Genomic DNA, 18,548 nt, shown 5'->3' on the forward strand with positions numbered 1-18,548 from the left:
CATCCACATCCGGACCACACCTAGGGCAGCCTGTGGACAGCCCCCAGAACTATAGCTGAGGGTCCCACCCTTCCCACCCACACACACTTTCTGAACACTCTGCTCCGGGCAAAGGGTACCTGAATGCAGCAGCAGGGCCGTTGGAGCAGCTTTCCCAGGGCTGTCAGCAGTGACCCAGGGAGACCTCCCTCACAGCCTACTTCCTTGTTCCTGAGCAGAGCTATCCAATGGAAGTACCCAGAGCCCACACACTCCCTACAGATTTTTATGTTGGACATAAAACAATGAACAGAGACTAATGTTGCCCTAGATGTACCAAGCCTCCTATAGAGATTCGTACTGTTTCCTTTCTTGCCTTCTTCTTTCCCTCCTTCCCTCTCCCAGCCAAACATGAAGCACCCACTATATGCAAACATCAGGCTGGGGCCAGTAGGGGAAATCGTATCTGTGAACAGGTAATTCTCATACGCAGCAGAATAAGACAGGGGCTGAATATCGGGACACACATCGTGCTCCCCTGTCCAGAGGCTGATTCATTCCAGCTGCTGAGATCAGGGAAGGTTTCATTCAGGTGGGGCCCTTGCTTTGAGAGAGAAGCAGAATTTAAAGTGCAGAGTGGGGAGGCTGGGGTGAAGGCCAGGAGTGGCCTCTCCTGGCCAATCCTGACTGTTCTGCCACTGGGAACCTTGGTCAGGAGGGAGCCCAGGGCAGAGCGGATGGTGGGGTTGGGAAAAACAGCCGCAGGGCCAGCAAAACAACTCAGATACCTATCCGAGGTGGGGCAGAAGCGATTCCCATTGTTTTTGTTTCCTTTGTTGGGGGCAGCGTGAGAGGAGGCGGCAGGCCTGATATTGTCAGAGTGGCCTTGGGAGCTGCTTAAAAAGTCAAGAGGGAGCCCAATAGGAAATGGCCCTCATGAAATGAAAGACAATGATCCAAAAAAAACAAGAGGTGATTTTCTTAGAGGCAGGACAGGAGAAAACACCTCAGACTCAGCATGCCAGAGCAGGGAGGGACGAATGTACCATCTACTTCAACCGCACTGTTTTGCAGAAGATGCCCAGATTCAGCTAGGTGGGTGACTGGTTCGAGGTCACATGCGGCTGATTGCCTTGCTGACCCCCAGTATAGCGCTCAGGTTGCTTCCTGGGGCTGAGAACAGGCAGAAAGGAAAGCCCTAAATGCTTTCTTTCTCCCTGCCTCCTGTGTCAGCTGAGCATGGCTCCAAATTCCCAGCTAAGCAGGACAACTTGCCCAGGTGTCCGGGATGACCTCATGGCATAGTGCCTCAGCAGGGCCTTAAGAGGAGGAGGCTACTGCCCCACCGCTCCCTGGCCTTGGAGGTCAAGGTCTCCTCATAACTCCCTGCCAACTAGCATCCATCGCTCTAAAGCCCAGGCTATCTAGGAGGGCTGGCTCCAGTCCCGACCAATCAGAAGAGCAAACAGGTTATTATCATTATTATTATGATAACAACAGATTATTTTATGCTTGCAGCAGAAGGCACCTGCTTTGTAAAGGCTTCTGTTTGCCAAGGTCAGTTCATGATTGAGGCACCCGCCACTGCCCCCTCCCTGCCAGCCCCTGGTCTCCCACTCCAGCCACACTGTCGCTTCTGAGTTTCTTTCACCTTTAGGGTCTTGCATCTGTAATTACCATTGCCTAAAACCCTCTTCCTCTCCCACCCTTCTGTACTTCCTCTGCCTGGGCATCACCTACTCATCCACAGGCCCCAGCTTGGATACCCCTTCCTTTTGAGAAGCCTTTCCAGGATGGGGTGAGGTGCCCTTCCTAAGGGCCCCCTCAACCCCTGCTTCTACGTGCTCATCATACTGGATTATAGTTGCCTGGAAGTGTGCAAGACAATACACACCGAGTTCTTTCTGTGGGTTTCACTATTGTGAGAATTCACTCACTCCATCCTGCTGATGGCTCTAGGAAGTGGTATTACCCCCATTTGTCAGTTGGGCAAACTCATCAGAGATGTTGAGCCTCTTGCCCAAGGTCACACCGTGAGTTGTGGAGTCAGATTCCACAGAGCCAGTGTGGTGGACAGATCTATATGCTACCCAGAGCCTCCTTCGAGTGAGGATCTTGTGCCACTTGCTGGGAGTGTTGTCAGCAGACAACTTTGCAGCGCAGAGCCCCTTCAAGGATTGCCGCAGCAACCCAGAGCTGCCTGGCCTCAAGGTATCTCTGTCCCAGGGCAACTCGTCCATCAGTTGATCAACGTCAGGTATAATTGTTACTGGAAAAAGGGGTCCTGGATTTTGTGCAGGAAGGAATTCAAGGCAAGTTGTGGGGTGGAGTGAAAGAAGCGAGTTTATTGAAGTGACTCCATCACAGGGTAGGGTGTCCTCAGAAAGCAAGCAGAGGAATGTCTTTAAGTTTTTCTTATGTGGGGCCTTCCCTATGTCAACACTAAGCTAAGCTGTGCCTTATGTGTTTTTCTTATGTGGGACCTTCCCTATGTCAACACTAAGCTAAGTTGTGCCTACGTCCAGGTGGGTTGATAGCCTGAGAAATTTTATTATTTTATTGATTCAAATAAAACTATCCTTAACATTTTAGTGTATTAATACATTCAAGTATAACTATCATTATCTTGAAAGCGTATATTGTTATGGGACGTCTGGACTTTCTGTTGTAGGAATTTGTCCTCGAAGGCATTATCAAGCTGTTTTCTTAGCTTTAAACATCTTAGGATGGGTCATGACTGGCAAGGAAAGTGTCTTGCAAGGCTAGTTTTAAGACAGATTTTTTATTTTTTATTTTGAGACAGTGATTCGCTCTTGTTGCCCAGGCTGCAGTGCAATGGCGCCATCTTGGCTCTTTGCTACTTCTGCCTCCCAGGTTCAAGCGATTCTCCTGCCTCAGCCTCCTGAGCAGCTGGTACTACAGGTGCGTGCCACCACCCCTGGCTAATTTTTTGTGTGTGTATTTTTAGTAGAGACAGGGATTCACCATGTTGGCCAGGCTGGTCTCGAACTCCTGACCTCAGGTAATCCACCTGCCTCAGCCTCCCAAAGTGCTGGAATTACAGGCATGAGCCGCCGCGCCCAGCCGACAGAGTTGATTTTAAAATGGTGTCACTCTGGCTCTCTGAAGCCCATGCTTCCCTAACATAATGGCCCGGCCATCCCATTGCAAGTTGGGTCAACCCTGAAGGGCCATTCTAGTTTCGGAGCTCCTGGTGGGGTGGGCTGAGGCCTTTGCTGGGTCTGCACTGCAGCTCAACTTCTCCCCCTGTCCAGTCCTGCTTCCTTCTCCTGTGGGGTTGATCAAGGCACTCCCGCTAGTCATCACCCTGTACATTAAACTCCAACCCTCAACAGAGAATCTGACACTAGGACTCACAGCCATAACGGCTCCCTCCCTTCTAACACCTCCCAGTGGAGCAGGCCCAGCATCTAGAATGAGGCCAGCACACAGCAGGGGCTCAACTGTGTTTGTTGAATAAGTGAATAAATACATAAATGAAAATACTTTGGGAGATTAAGGAAAGTGCATATTTGCCTTCCAGGTTGTCATAATAGCTATTATTAAGTATGTTGCCATCATATTTGCAATGAGCAGTGACAGCGACCCCTGTGCACCTCCTCAGGGCCCAAGGGTTTTCTCATTGATCCTCAAACTGCCTGTTTGTCCTGTGCACCCTTGTGCCTTGGGGAGCTAACAGGACTTCTTCCATCCCGTTACAGATAAGGTGAGTTTGGGTCTCCAGAAACAAGGCCATAGGCTGACCAGAAGGGGAAGTGAGTTCAGAGCAAAAATTGAGTCATTCCTTGTCAGGGGTGGCTGGGAGAGACCAAAAGCTACACACAAACCCTTTCTTTCCCGCTGCCTTGAACCAGCCCAGCTCCGTCCTCTTCAGCCCTCTCTCTCCTGCTGCTCCTGAGCCACAGCCCCCAACCCAGTTCCCCTGCAGCTCCTGCCGCCGGGTTTGCTTTCCAGCAAAGGGAAAGCTAGGTCTCCAATCTTTCTGGAAGGAGAGAAAAACACAAATGTTTGGGGAGACAGGTTGTGTCTCTCCTTTCCTTTCCCTCTCACCCCTGCCTGTTTCCCTCCCTGCACTCTCCCCATCACCCTGCCCCACCCCTAGCTCTCAGACCTCTTTCCTTTCCTCCCACGGGTCAGAGGCAGCTGACTTTCAGCTAGGGGCAGTTGCAGAGGCAGAACACTTAATACCCTATAGGTTGGGCTCTTAATACACTTCATAGTTAACCTTCCGAATAAGCCTCTGAAATAGATGCCATCTACTTTGCAAATGAAATTCAAAGTTGAAGAGCTTGTCTGAGGTCACACAGATACAGGATTAGAAGCCAGCTGGTCCAATGCCAATACTGTTCCCATTAGGCAGGGTGGCTTCCTGCTGCCCCTGGAGCTTTGAAAGGTGGCTTCTGGGCCCCTGGGGTGAAAAACGGAGGGTTGCATCATGAGAACAAAATTGCAGCCAGTGGGAATAGTTACTGCAGCTGCAGAAATCACGCCAAGGAAGTGTGGCAAAACTGCAAAGCAAATTCAACCCCATCGACTTGGGAATCACACACCCCTTCACATGCTTCCTTCTGTGTTTTGACCACGGCAAATCCACAGCTAAACTATCTCAGCATCTCAAAAATCCAGAGTATAATTTCGGCACCTCAAGTCTTTATTGGAGTCTTGCTAACTATTTTGATTACATAAATGCAATGAGGAATGCATGTTGGATATAATTACATCTAAAGCTTTCTCTTCCTTGTGGTCACTGGAGCTTAACAGGAGTGTGAGCCAAAGCAGCAAAGGTAAGAAGCCATGTTCCCTCAACTCTGCCTGCCAGTGTAATTTCACGAAGCCCCTGACTGTGACAACATGCAACTCTCTGGAAAGATGCACTGAAGACAAAATAGGATACAGCACAGGACACCTCCATATCTCTTGCCTGAGTCACTACATTCCTTAAAAGATAAATGATCATAGTCCTTGCTGTTTCCTACACATAACGTCCGCCAAACAAGCAATAATAGAAGATTATGGTTTGTTCCACAGTCACTTCACATTGTGCTGTAGAAGACCTCAAATGATCAGGAAACGTCCATCACCATATGTCTGGGTGGTGGAATTACCCGCGGTCAGTGGTTACACTTCTGTAATCTGGAGCTGATGTAATCTTGAACCCAAACTTTGATGTGATTTTGCAGCTACTTAACCTGCACCACCTGCGTATAAGCAATGGGCTGAAACACTGTGCTGGAGCAGCCTGACAGGACCTCTCTAAAGGGCTGCTCCTCGGCTTTAAGCCTCAATCTCGAAGATTTCTGAATAAAAGTGACTTTAATGCTTTAAAAGCTTGATTTTTTTTCCCTTCAGTTGACAGGAGCTTGAGAGGAAATGGAAATAAGAGGCAGCTGAAACTGACAGAAAGTGCATAGTCTTGGGTCCTGATTTCAGCACCTCCTGGCCAAAGCACCAGAGCCAAATTCCCTAACTTTCCTCAACTTCAGTTTTATTATCTATAAAACAGAGATAATCATATCTACCTCATCGACACTGTTATTGAGAAAGAAATGGAGATAAAATGATGCTGAACCACCCAGCACAGTGCCTCGTGTACCTACCGAATGTTTATTTTCATTTTTTTGAGACTGAGTTTCACTCTGTCGCCCAAGCTGGAGTGCAGTGGCACTATCTCGGCTCACTGCAACCTCCGCCTCCCAGGTTCAAGCGATTCTATGCCTCAGCCTCCCGTGTAGCTGGGATTATAGGCGCCTGCCCCCATGCCCGGCTAATTTTTATATTTTGAGTAGAGACAGGGTTTTACCATATTGGCCAGGCTGGTCTTGAACTCCTGACCTCAAGTGATCCGCCCGCCTCGGCCTCCCAAAGTGCTGGGATTACAGGCATGAGCCACTGCACCTCACCCCTACTGGATGTTTAATGCATCTTAGTTTGCAGTGATCATATATGTCCCAGAAGTGTGTCCAGGGGAAGCAGATGGGGTTCTATTCAGGGGCTTGTGGAATTCTATGAATGGCTCATTGCTTTATTAAAATGAAAACACTGAAAGACAAATTCAAGTCTGATTTTGTATACGAGAATGATGGCTGTGAAAATATTTCATAATTACATGCTTTTTTTCTCCTTGACTCTAAGAACTCAAAATGCAAAAATCATCATCCTTGCCAGAAAGCATCTCTGCTTCCGAGCTCTGTGACCATGGACACGATAATAATACCATGGAATTAAAGAGCAAGTGAAAGGAAGTGTGAACTCTTCAGCTCTATTTCTGTCTGGTCCTTTGGCTGGGATTTTTATGTCTGGTTTGAACCAGATGCATCTGTTCAGAGCCTTGTCAACAGGTTATGCAAGAGGCACTACCTGAGAAACACTTTTTTAAAAAGCAAAGCCCATCCTCAAGGTGCTTTATTCTAATCCTAGTTTGTGTCTCCAGATGAGGCTGAAGGGTAGAAAGCAGGAAGCATTTAGAGGCGGAGATTTGGCCTGAGGCTTCCAGCAATAAAGCCTTTGTTCTGCCTTCCTCGGCAGGGTGGCTGCTGCACTCACTAGGCTCAGGCACTGAGCCCTGTAGATCAGAAGTAATCTCCTTTTCCCTTGGCTATCCTTGGAGTGGTTTGGCTCAAAACCAACCTTGCCTCTAGAAAAAAAAAAAATACACACCCTATATATTTTTTATTTTCCCACATTTCCCCATGAATGGTCAATGCAGTAGAGACTTTTTTTCACTCAAGAACCATCTGGGTTTTTGGTAAAACCATGGAACCTCTCAAATATGTTTTTCTGTGTGTTAATTACAAAATAAGCTTCTGGGGTGATCTATCAAATGTTCAAAAACATTCTGGAAGTGATGGCATCATTGAGTTTACTCAGTTCCTCTGTACTCCTGCAGTCAGGGGCTGGAAAAAGACCTCATGGGTGCAAACCCCCTAACCACAGCTGCCTAAATCTAACACTGCAATAACTGTTTCCTGAGGCCACAACTGTTTTCTGCTAAGGGAGACTACCATTCCTCAGAAGACTATTGGAGGGCGGAGGAGGTGGTCTGAGTTCAAGTCCTGCCTCTGGCTGCTTCTTGGTCACAGAGGCTGTCGGGACTTCTCTGGCACGACACAGGTGCTGGGCAGAGGGGTAGCAGAGATGACTCCAAGGTGGCTGAAGACACAGTGGTCCCTCTCTTCTGCTTTGCTGTAAGCCTAACAGCAGGTTGGGACCAGTGGGCCCTGATGGCTACCAGGACCACTCCTCTCCTCTCCACCTTCCCCACCTCCAAGACCTTCTCTATCACTTCTGTGAGGGCTCAGTGAGCAGGCATACCACACGTACTCAGTGCAGGCCTGGAACCTGGCAGGGCCCCTCCTCTGGCCCAGCCTCCCACTTGGAGTCCCACTGGCAGATGCAAAGTGCAGCAGGCCCCCAGGGGCCAGCATTTCCCAGCTGAGGCAGAGGAACAGCTGCATTGGAGTTTTCTCAGCACCTTGTGGGCAGTGCAGCTCCTGCCCCCCTGCTAGGCTCTCTAAATCTGAGCTGGAGGTTCTGGAAATTTTTTTTTTTTTTTTTTTTTTTGAGACAGAGTCTCACTCTGTTGCCCATGCTGGAGTGCTGTGGTGCGATCTTGGCTCACTGTAACCTCTGCCTCCTGGGTTCAAGCAATTCTTCTGCCTCAGCCTCCCAAGTAGCTGAGATTACAGGAGTGCGTTACCACACCCAGCTAATTTTTTGTATTTTAGTAGAGATGGGGTTTCGCCATGTTGCCCAGGCTGGTCTCGAACTCCTGAGCTCACGCAATCTGCCTGCCTCAGTGCTAGTATCACAGGCGTGAGCCACTGTGCCCGGCCCATTTTTTAACAAACTCATGAGCTGAGGCTCCTACAAGGCAATGCCTGTTCTGCTGGCTTAGAGAGAACTGTCCCCTTTAACACACATGCAGAGTTCCCAGGTGAATTGGGGTCTCTCCCTCCCCTGGGTCCTTGGGGAGCAGCTGTGGGCTCCTACTGGTTCCCAGGGAGGTCTCTCCCGACTGGTCATCACCTGCTGTGCCAGGCTCTCAGTGTGGCTGGACTCCAGGAATCTCCCTCAGGCAAGGCTAGAAAGTGAGGAGCTGGGAACCCTTCACACCAGAAACATTACATAAATCGAGGCTTTTATTTACATCATAGGACAAGAAAAGGATACAAAAGAAGTCTCTTGGTCAAGCACATCAAGCGAAAGCTCTAAAACTCAATACTCAGTAAGGTGTGGGCACTGATATTGAAAAAAAGAAAAAAAAAGAAAGAAAAGGTAAAAAGGTAATCTGTGACATGATCCAAATGCTTACACTCCAGGGACTGAGTAAGAGAAACCCAGGGCAGCCCTGCCACAGAGAATGACGGCTCAGGTTGAGTGACATCTGAGATTCATCTTCTGTACCCGTGAACCTGACTCCCAGGACAACCCCTAGGAGGTTTTGACTTTTGACATTAGTGAGTTAATTCTTAACCAGATTCTTAAGAATTTCAGGGCCAAACAGGCTTGAATGTACGGTTTTTCCAATTTGGGGGATGGGAGTGGGGAAGCTCTTCCTGGGACAGACTCCCAGGCAAGGAAAGGCCCCAGCAGCTCTGTCCCCTACCCTGGGCTCTGCCTCCGTCTCCCCACAAGAAACTTGTGGGCTGCCTGGGGCTCGTCAGCAGCCTGCACAGGCTCTCACTCTCTTTCCCACTCACTATGCTTGGCTTTTTCTTCCACTTATGACTATCTCTCCCTTTCTCCAACACCCAGTGTTGTGGGGCAAGCTGTAATTATCTCACGTGTGTGAAAATGTGCCGTAACCACTTTCATCATCTGAGCTAAAACCAGATCACTTGTTTCACTTTTCCTCACAAATATTAACAATGCAGGAATTGGGTCCCAGTGAATCTTCGACATGAAGTTGAAGCTTCAGGAAGTGAAGCAGAGTCTAGCTCCGCAGCTTCAACCTTCTCCTCTACCCCTTCCTTTTTTCTGTCTGTCTTTCTGTCTGTCTTGGTAGGGCTTGATTAGAGAAGCATGAGTGTTGAGGCCTCCTTTGTGTGCCTTGGGACAACAGGTAGGTGCTGTCACTGATCCTGCAGACTGTTCAGCAACAGCCCCTTTGGATTTCTGGATATTCTGGAAACAAAGTCAGAACAGTGGCCTATTGGGGGGTTGGCAGAGGGGTATGGTAAGAGGACCTCCTTCTTTCATCTCCCTGTTCAGCATCCGATGGCAGTCCACAGGTCATCCTTGGTGGGTGTCAGTCCCAAGACCCATGCCCACCTTACCCTTTGAATCCAGGTGAGATGAGGTCAAACCAGGCAGCACAGAAGAAGACAGGATGCTACAAAGGCAGCCAATGAACTCATGGCCTCAGGGGTTTTAAGCACCAGCCCTGGCTACCCAGCCTCCCTTGTCCCTACCTAGAGGCACAGGCCCAGCCTACCTGAACTCCCTCACACTGATGCTCCAGACCTGGCTCCTGGACGGCAAACTTCTCTCTTCCAACGTCCTCTTGCCTCATTTCCATTTCCTTCACATCTGTCTCCTACTTACTGGTTCCTTCTCTAAATCTGTATTTTCATTCGTGGGTGTTATGTCTCCCCCCATCTCTCTCAGCCCCTATGTCCCACCCAGGACAAAGCCCTCTTAGTTGGACTGGCAGAGAGGAGCTGAGCCAATGGCGGGAGTGCGCTGATGGTGCTAGTAGCACCCTGACCACAGCCAGCCACACCTTTGCAGGGACTCTGGTCGCTGCAAACACGTGGCTGGGCCGAAGTGGGCAATGCCAGGCAGAAGAGCCCTCCAGACTAGTCCCTTAGCCAACTTGTCCCAGCCACCCGGCCTGCATCTGAACTTGCCCTTCTTCCTCCTTCTCGCCAGCTTAACAGTCATGCAGGGATGGGGTAAAATGACAAGCTTTTATCTACTTTAAACAGTCATGCCACACTGCCAACACAGTTTTCAAAGCATCAAGATATCTTTTCTTCCTTTCTTCTTCTCAAGCCTGTAATTAAACTCCTGGTGACAGAGTGGTAGAGGAAGGAGATCGGGGAGCATGACTTGAGGAATAAACAGCTCCTTAGCTGCCCTCAGAACCGAGGCAGCCAAGGAATGTGAGCGCCTGTCAGCCTACGACCTTTCAGGAGAATACAGCAAATCATCTGACTCCAGTAACATCCTCTTCCTCCCCCAAGATCACTGTTCTGCTGCACACCCACACTGCTTGCATCTGTTGAGTGTTGGCTTCCGCCCCAGTGCCTGCCACCTTCACGTGAAGGCTCTGGCTTCAGCATGCTAGCTCCACTCCCAAACCTAACCTCCGCCGAATTCTCTGCAGGATTGACCACTGGGTCCACGTGTGACTGAGAGATGTGAGAAGCTCAGCAGATGGGCAGGGATGACTCATTCATCATACTAATGTGATTCAACAAAGAAAGGCATGTTTTCTCTTCCAAATATGCCGTGTGTTCAAGTCTGAGATGCTCCAGGATTCACAAAGTTCCCACAGCAGGGGCTCCCGTTCACTCTGGGGGCACCTGCCACAGCAGCTCCCATTAGCGCACGAAGGATACCACGCTGGTGGCTACCGCAAACGGGGCGGAGTAGGCTGCAGCGAAGCCTTGCAGGCCGATGACCACATAGCGGCATCCTTTGATGATGACCTTCCCAACATTCTAGTGTTAGGAATAAAAGAGAAAAGCAAAGGATTAGGGTAGGCAACTTTTTAATTCTGCCATCTTTCATGAAAAAAATGAGTCACGGCGACATATATAAAGATCATTTTTCCTGATTCTCTTGTGACAAATCAGCAAGTTACCACATTCCCACATCTCTGGTGGAAGGTGCCCACCTCCAGCCTAAGAATATGTAGCAGCTCACAGCAGACATCATCACCTTGCAAAGTGCTTTCAAGCACAGCTTATTTCCAGATAATTCAAAGACCTTCTTGGAAACAGCAGTAAGGCTGCTAATTCTAAAACTAAAGCAGTTTTGTTTGTTTTTTAAACCAAAGATCACTCCTCTTCTCTGTTCCAGCTAAAAATTACTGGACCGTCAGAAGGCTGGGTTAAGTTTTCCTTCCTTCACCTTATCTGAAAGCCCATCTTCTCCTCCTTCTACCTCAATGGCATATTTCTGTCTGACCCACACATCTGTCCTTTTGTAGTCTTCTGCCATTTTCTAATTGCTATATCTATGTAAGTCCAGCATTTCCAATACCATTATAAGCTCCCTGATGGTCAGGCTTGGGCAATGCTTTCTTGGTAACCACTCCTCCTCTTCCTTTTCTACAAGGCTGGGTAGGGGACATTCAGGGAATGTCAGGTGCTAGACAGGGGACATCTAAAGGACTCAAATGTGATTGCAACAGAAAAATTAACACCACCACCACCAAACATTTATTGCATGGCTGCCCATGGTGTTCCCCTCCGTACCTCAACTTCTGTCATCACTCTTGGTGACATCAATGTCCATGCAGATAACCTGTGCCTTAGGCCACATACCTTGTCTCTCAGTCCTTTGACTTTTCCATATTACCATAACCACTCAGACTGGTTTAACTTAAAATTCCTGATCATAATCACATATCTCACCTTGACTTCCAACACCACCTGACAAACCTCTACATCTGTCCAGTAGGATGGATTTCTCTCTCCCCCAGGTACTGCCTCATACCTTTTCCCTTCTTAAGCCTCCCCACTTGCAACACACACGAACACACCCAAGTCTCCATACCTTCATGAGATGATCCCACTTCACCTTTCACAGAAAAAAAAAAAACAAAAACCCAGACATCGTCAGGGAACACATTCACCTTCCACCACTCTCTACAGCCCTGCCTGTGTCTGCCCCGGCTTCTCCCGCGTTGCCTGTGTTACGGTGGAGAAAGTGGTCCTCTTCCCCCAAGCCATTCCCTTCATACTTGTGTCGGTGCCTTCTCCCACCTTGATCTTGGCTTTCCCTTCTCCACCTCCATCATTCGCTTCCTCTCCATTGGATCCCATTAGCTTACACACATGCTCGGGTATCACCGTGACTCCATATCCTGCCCCAGTCTCTGCCCTCCATCGTGCCAAGCCAGCCAAAAGAGCCAACCACATATACTGCCTCCATGTCTGCGCTTCTTATTCCCTCTGACTCCGGCTCCTACCCCAACCCATGAGGGACTGTCTGGTCATGGCCATCTACAACCCCCATGCTGCCTGACCCAGTGGACGCTTTTCTGTCTTTCTCTCCCTGACCTCTCAGCAGCTTTTGACATACTTTATGAAATAATCATGTGGCGTCTTTGACTCCATATTCTTAGTTCTCCCCTACCTAAATAGGGAGCTCCTCCTCAGCTTTCTTTGCTAAATTATCCCTTCTACCAGACTTTAAAATGTTGGTGTTGTTCAATACTCAGTCCTGGGTCTTTCCTTCTCCCTTTCTTTCCCTACAATCTCTCCTTAGATGGTCTCATCCATTTCTAATAACTACAAGTATCTCCTAGATTTGAAGAACTCTTTAGTTCAGACTCAAATATTCAATTCGTTACTTGAGATCTCCACTTTTTGAAGACCCCACAATTCCTCTGGCATGCACTCTCCCTTGTAGCCCTAAGCACATAAACCTAACGTGGATTGGCTACTGGCATGTCCCTGGTGGCCTTTGTCTATCAGACTTCAATCATTCAAAGCACAGAGAGATTACATCTGTCCACATGTATATATCTGGTTAGAGGCAGAGCTGAAGTTCAATCCCAAAGAAATCTCACTTCAGGGCCTATGACCTTAACCCCCATACTATGTTTCCCTTTTTAAATAAAGGCAATATGTAAGCTTCTAGTTAACCACTCATGCCCTGGGCTTGAATTCCAACTCTATCACTTAATTTCCCATGGCCTCGGTTTCCTCACCTATACAATGGGAATATTTAGTAACCACCTCATTGGGTTGTTAAGAGGAGTAAATGAGATCATGTAAGCAAAGCACTGAGAACAGGGCCTGGCACAAACTGCAGGCAGTATAAGTGCCCCCCAATGTCAGCTATTATTACTGCTAAATAACATCTGCTTCTTTTGATTACATAGCAATTTAGGTTTGTGGTGGTGATAGATAAACCCAATATTTTTGTTGTCTGTTTGGGAAAGTTTCTTAAGACTATAATTTCCTATGACTTCTGGCTTACTTGAGCTTTTTTTTTTTTTTTTTTTTTTTTTGAGACCGCGTTTTGCTCTTGTTGCCCAGTCTGGAGTGCAATGGCGCGATCTCAGCTCACTGCAACCTCCACCTCCCAGGTTCAAGCGATTCTCCTGCTGCAGCCTCCCAAGTAGCTGGGATTATAGGCATGCACCACCACGCCAGGCTAATCTTTTTGTATTTTTAGTAGAGACAGGGTTCACCATGTTCGTCAGTCTGGTTTCCAGCTCCTGACCTCAGGTGATCCACCCGCCTCAGCCTCCCAAAGTGCTGGGATTACATGCGTGAGCCACCACGCCCAGCCGAGCTTTCAATAGTTTAAATTACAGGGTCCCTCACAGTAACAGAAGGAGGGCAGGGACTCTGTTGTGCTCATTACTGTATCCTGAGCATGTAGAAAGAGGCTGGGTGTTTCCTTTGGTACCTCTCCCGCTAAATGAGGAGCTTTGCAAAAACCAAGTAATGTCTGTGTCTTCTCTAGACACTGCTTTCCTGGACATTACCCTGTTGAAGTCTCAAAGAGACACTGGGCTGGGGCATGCGCATGTGTGGGTATGTGATGTTGCTAAGAGATACAGTTCTCTAAATGTGTGATAAGAATCACTGGGGGAATTTTACTTACATGTTTGAAACAACAAAAGAAAAACATATTCTCTGGCAACAAGCTTAACAATCAAGAGTGATCCATTATAAACAAGATCAGAATGACAATCGCCTGCATTAAACGTGACATTTTTGGTATTTGTACATCCATTTTGCTCAGCCTGTTATACTTTAAAAGCTGCTTGTCACTTTGTAATTTAGGGGAAAAAATCTACTAAAATAGTTCATTAACTGGAACACTGTTAAAAACACAGATTTGAGAAATGAAATGCAAAGAAACATAAAATATCTCTCAACCACTATTTCAGTGTCATTTAAGAGAGTGCATTTGGAATTCTTTGATCTGAGTAGAGCTTTCTACCCAACTACTCTCTCAGAGGGGAGCTGGGGTCTAGGGGAACAAAGAGGGGTCACCTGCTTTATATCTCCATGTTTGAGCCTGGTGACCCTCTCAGGTGGCTCCAAGAAAGTAGAAGCTGAAGTCACTTTTGAAGGGCAGAAAGGAGAGATCCAACCCTAACCTGACGACATCCTCTCACCTGGCCTCCTGGGTCCATTGAACTAGCGTGCAACACTCTAGAGCTTTCATGCCCACAGCTGGGCTTGTGATGGCCCCTCTACCTGAGATGACACCACTTCTCTATCCACTGAAATCTTGTTTTTTTGTTTGTTTTAGTTAAGGCAAAATTCACATAACATAAAATTCACCATTTTAAAGTGCGTACAGCCCAGTGGCATTTAGTACATTTACAATGTTGTGCAACCATCACTTCTATCTAGTTCCAAAACATTTTCATCATCCCCAGGAAAAAACACATTCCCCATTAAGCAGATGGGCTCCATTCCTCTTTCCCCCAGTCCCTGGCAACCACCAATCTGTGTTCCATCTCCATGGGTTGACCTATCCTAAGCATTCCATACAAATGGAATCATATGCACAATACGTGATCTTGTGGGTCTTGCTTACTTCACTTAGCATAATATTTTTAGAGGTTCATCATATTGTAGCATGGATTAGTACATTTCCTTCCTTTTATGGCTGAATACTATTCCATTGTATGTATATAACACACTTGTTTATGCATTCATCCATTTAGGGACATTTGGGTTGTTTCCACCTTTTGACTGTTGTAAATAATACTTCCATTAAAATGTGTATATAAACATTGATTTGAGTACCTGTTTTCAATTCTTTGGTTACATCCCTAGGAGTGGAACTGCTAGATCACAGAATAAGTCTACACTGAACTTTTTAAGGAACTCCCAAATTGTTTTCCACAGCAGCTGTCCCATTTTACATTCCCACCAGCAATGTACAATGGTTCCAATTTCTCTACATTCTCGCCAACATTTGTTATTCGGTTTGTTTGGACATTTTTTGGAGTAGCCGTTTTAGTGGGGATGAAGTGTGCCTACTTCATACCACTTCACTGTTATCTGGTGAAATCTTAACTCATCCTTCTGTGTCCAGTTTTCATGTCACCGTGATTTGAAAACTTCCCTGAGTTTACAAGCTCACCGCTGAGGAGTGAACTGCCTGAGCTCTGTGCCCTGAAGCCCCCCCGGGGGCGGGGGGAGCCAGCTATGTCAGTGTCTCCCTGGGAGGCTGTGCCCTTCTCTAGGGCAGGGCTGCTCTGTATTCATTTTCGCATCTCTACTGCTCAGCACAATGCCTGACGCATAATGAGTGCCCCCAAAATATCTTCAAGTACTAGTCCTTGAGCTGAGGTTTCTGCAGTATCAGTTCACCAATGGAGAGGGACATGATGGCTTCTTTGTGCTCAACTGGGACCCAAAGCAGAGATGAATCGTCCTAGCAGGGCTCTAAGCCTGAACGACCCAACTTTATAGTTTTACCCCTGCCTGTATTCTGCTCCAGAAGCTGCTGACATACCTTTAAAGAGGATGATAAACCTAAGCTCCCAGGCACAGAGACTGAATGGCTTCAGGTGTAAGACGGCATTGGGCAACACAGATAAATAGACAATAAATCAGATGGGGCCCGTGGCCTTTGGCCAGGACACAGTAACTTCTGTGACTTTATTCTGGGTGGCCTTGTCCAGGCCAGCAGAGCTTCCGGCAGCAGCTTCGACTGTTTCCATGCAGAGACACCTGGGAACTGCATCTGGGCTTTGATTTCCGCGAAGGAAACTGTCATTTTCTCCCATATTCATTCTTCCTAACCCCATCTCCCCGAGACAAATGGCAGAATGTTTTGAAGGCCCCAGAGTACACTGATAGTTGGCTAGACGAGAAAAATTCAACGAGCGCCTATTTATGTATTTGTTGCGCTCCCAGGCTCGGGAAATAACCTTGGGAATATTTGGGAGAGTAACCCAAACATTTCTCAACTAGTGGGATATCCTGGAGGGGATGTTACTGGAAAACAAATACACTGGGTTGCAATTTCTTTCTTTCCAACTGGGCCACCTTCTCCAAGTCACCTGCCGCGCTAACGCTTCAGTATTCCCATCTGTAATCAGGAGACTGATTCCTGATCTTACATAAAAACCACCTCGGTAGGAGCCCCTTGAGAATGTTCTTAAGCAGCCAGGAGCGCAATAGCAGGCACAGCGGGGACCACCCAGCGCAACCCCCGATTTAAGTTTCTATCACGACTCGCAACTCGCGGCTTCCCTCCGGCGAGGGAATGGGAGCGGGGGCGGAGGGGTCGCAGGTGCAGCCCGGAGAAACTGGGTGAGTCGATGGTAAGGACCCGGCTCCCGCTCCCCCGCGGGACACCACACCCGCGCCCCCCGGGCAGTGGTGGCGCAGGGCCCCTACCTTGCCGTACTTCTTCAGCTTCCTCCGGTACCTCTTCCTGGGCTGCTCGCTCGGCGCCGGCTCCTCCAGTGGCTCGTAGCGCTCGGGCAGGAGGGCGAAGTGCACCCTCCGCGCGCCCCGGGTCCCCGGGCCCCGCTCGTCCGCCGCGCTCGTCCCGCTCTCGGCCGCCGCCTCCGCCTCGTCCGCGTACTCCAGGTGCTCCAGGATGGCGGCCGCCTCCTCGTCCCCCTCGGTTCGCCCTCGCCCTCGGGGCCCGCGGCGCAGGAGGCTGCTCTCCGCCTTGCTTCGGAGCCTGGCTCCCACCGTCATGATGTCCCGGCCCCTCTGGCGAAGGTCCGAGCGCAAAGACACCAACCTTTGGTCCCCGCCCGCTCCTCCGCCCCAGCCCGGACGGGGCGGGGGATTGGGGGGGCCGCAGCGCCCCCTGGCCGTGGGGCCCGGGATGGCGTTGGCTCCGCTCCGAACTGGCCTCTCAGGCGGCGGGCGCGCTCCGCCAGCCCCGCCCTTCATCCCACCTGCCGGCCAAACTGCAGACTACGGAGCGCACTGCACAATGAACATGCAAGACACCTTCAACTGCACTTGCTACGAAATTAATGACCCCAAATAATAGGACTCCATCTGCTCATGTTCAAATTAGCAACGATGGAAAATGATACTAGAGATCACGCTCAGTGCTAGGGAGGGCATGGCGAGATAGTCACGGTAACAGGATTCGTGGGAGTGCAAATTGGTGGCAAGGTTTTGGAGAGACGATCAGAAAATCTTTATCGTGAGTCTTAGGAAACGTCCGTATTCTAGGAAATATTCGGAAACGCAAGACAGTGTGTCCACGGTGTTCAACGGTCTGACTCAGTGAAAAAGTGGAGCAAACCAACAGGGAGGGGCAAAGGAAATTCTGGTGCAGACATGCCAGCATATGGCGCAGTCTTTAAAATCATGATTTTCAGGAATATCTCTCTGTGAGATAAGCATTATCAGTGTACTGTGAATCTCAACAAGCTGAGAGTGCCCTATTTTCTTAAGTGGGTAAATGCCTTTGAATTCTGGCTAATGTAGAATTAAGGGCCGAAAGCAGTGGCTCACGCCTGTAATCCCAGCACTTTGAGAGGCCGGGAGGATAGCTTCAGCCCAGGAGTTGGGGAACAGCCTGGGCAACATAGTGAGACCTCCATCTCTAGAACAAAAAAAAAAAAATTAGCCAGGCGTAGGGGCGCACACCTGTGATCCCAGCTATTCAGGAGGATCGCTTGGGCCTGGGAGTTTGAAACTAGCCTGGGCAACACAGGGAGACCTCATCTCTAGAAATAGAAAAACAAATACAAAAGTTTACCTGTAGTCCCAGTGAGGTAGGAAGATCGCTTGATCCTGGAAGGTGGAGATTGCAGTGAGCTATGATTGTGCCACTGCGCTCCAAAGGGGTCGACAGAGTGAAATCCCATCTCAAAAAAATACTTAGGTATAAAATAACATAGATTGTTAGATATACTGATATTTTAACATTAAAGTTTGTGATTAAATTTAAGAATAACGTGGATATGTTGGTACAAGCACATACAATGTTTACGACAATTTAGTTCACTAGGATGCAAAAGAAATTAGTTTTGTGATTCCAACTTAAAATGTGAGCCAGCATGGTGACTTTCACCTGTAATCCCAGCAACTCCACAGGCTGTGGTGGGAGGATCCCTTGAGGCTAGGAGTTCTGAGCAACGTAGGCCCCATTTCTAAAAAAGTGAAAATGTTTGGCTCGGTGCGGTGACTCACACCTGTAATCCCAACACTCTGGGAGACCAAGGCGGTGGATCACCTGAGGTCAGGAGTTCGAGACCAGCCTGGCCAATATAGTGAAACCCTGTCTCTACTAAAAATACAAAAATTAGCCAGGCATGGTGGCGTGCTCCTGTAGTCTCAGCTATTCGTCAGGCTGAGGAGGAGAATTGCTTAAACCCAAGAGGCAGAGGTTGCAATGAGCGGAGATCGTGCCACGGCACT

At 48.5% G+C, this 18,548-nt stretch overlaps 1 protein-coding gene across 1 annotated transcript; it reads right to left on the bottom strand.

The window, feature by feature from the left end:
- Positions 1–8,120: 8,120 nt before the first annotated feature.
- On the bottom strand, positions 8,121–17,111 carry C1H1orf115 (chromosome 1 C1orf115 homolog). The gene is made up of 2 exons (XM_001172852.8): positions 16,554–17,111; positions 8,121–10,664 (listed from the first exon to the last, which is right to left on the bottom strand). The coding sequence occupies exons 1-2, from the start codon at positions 17,061–17,063 to the stop codon at positions 10,545–10,547; spliced, it is 630 nt and encodes a 209-aa protein (XP_001172852.3). The 5' UTR covers positions 17,064–17,111; the 3' UTR covers positions 8,121–10,544.
- Positions 17,112–18,548: the final 1,437 nt, after the last annotated feature.

Source organism: Pan troglodytes, chromosome 1 (genome assembly GCF_028858775.2).
Source record: "Pan troglodytes isolate AG18354 chromosome 1, NHGRI_mPanTro3-v2.0_pri, whole genome shotgun sequence".
Taxonomy (NCBI): Eukaryota; Metazoa; Chordata; class Mammalia; order Primates; family Hominidae; genus Pan; species Pan troglodytes.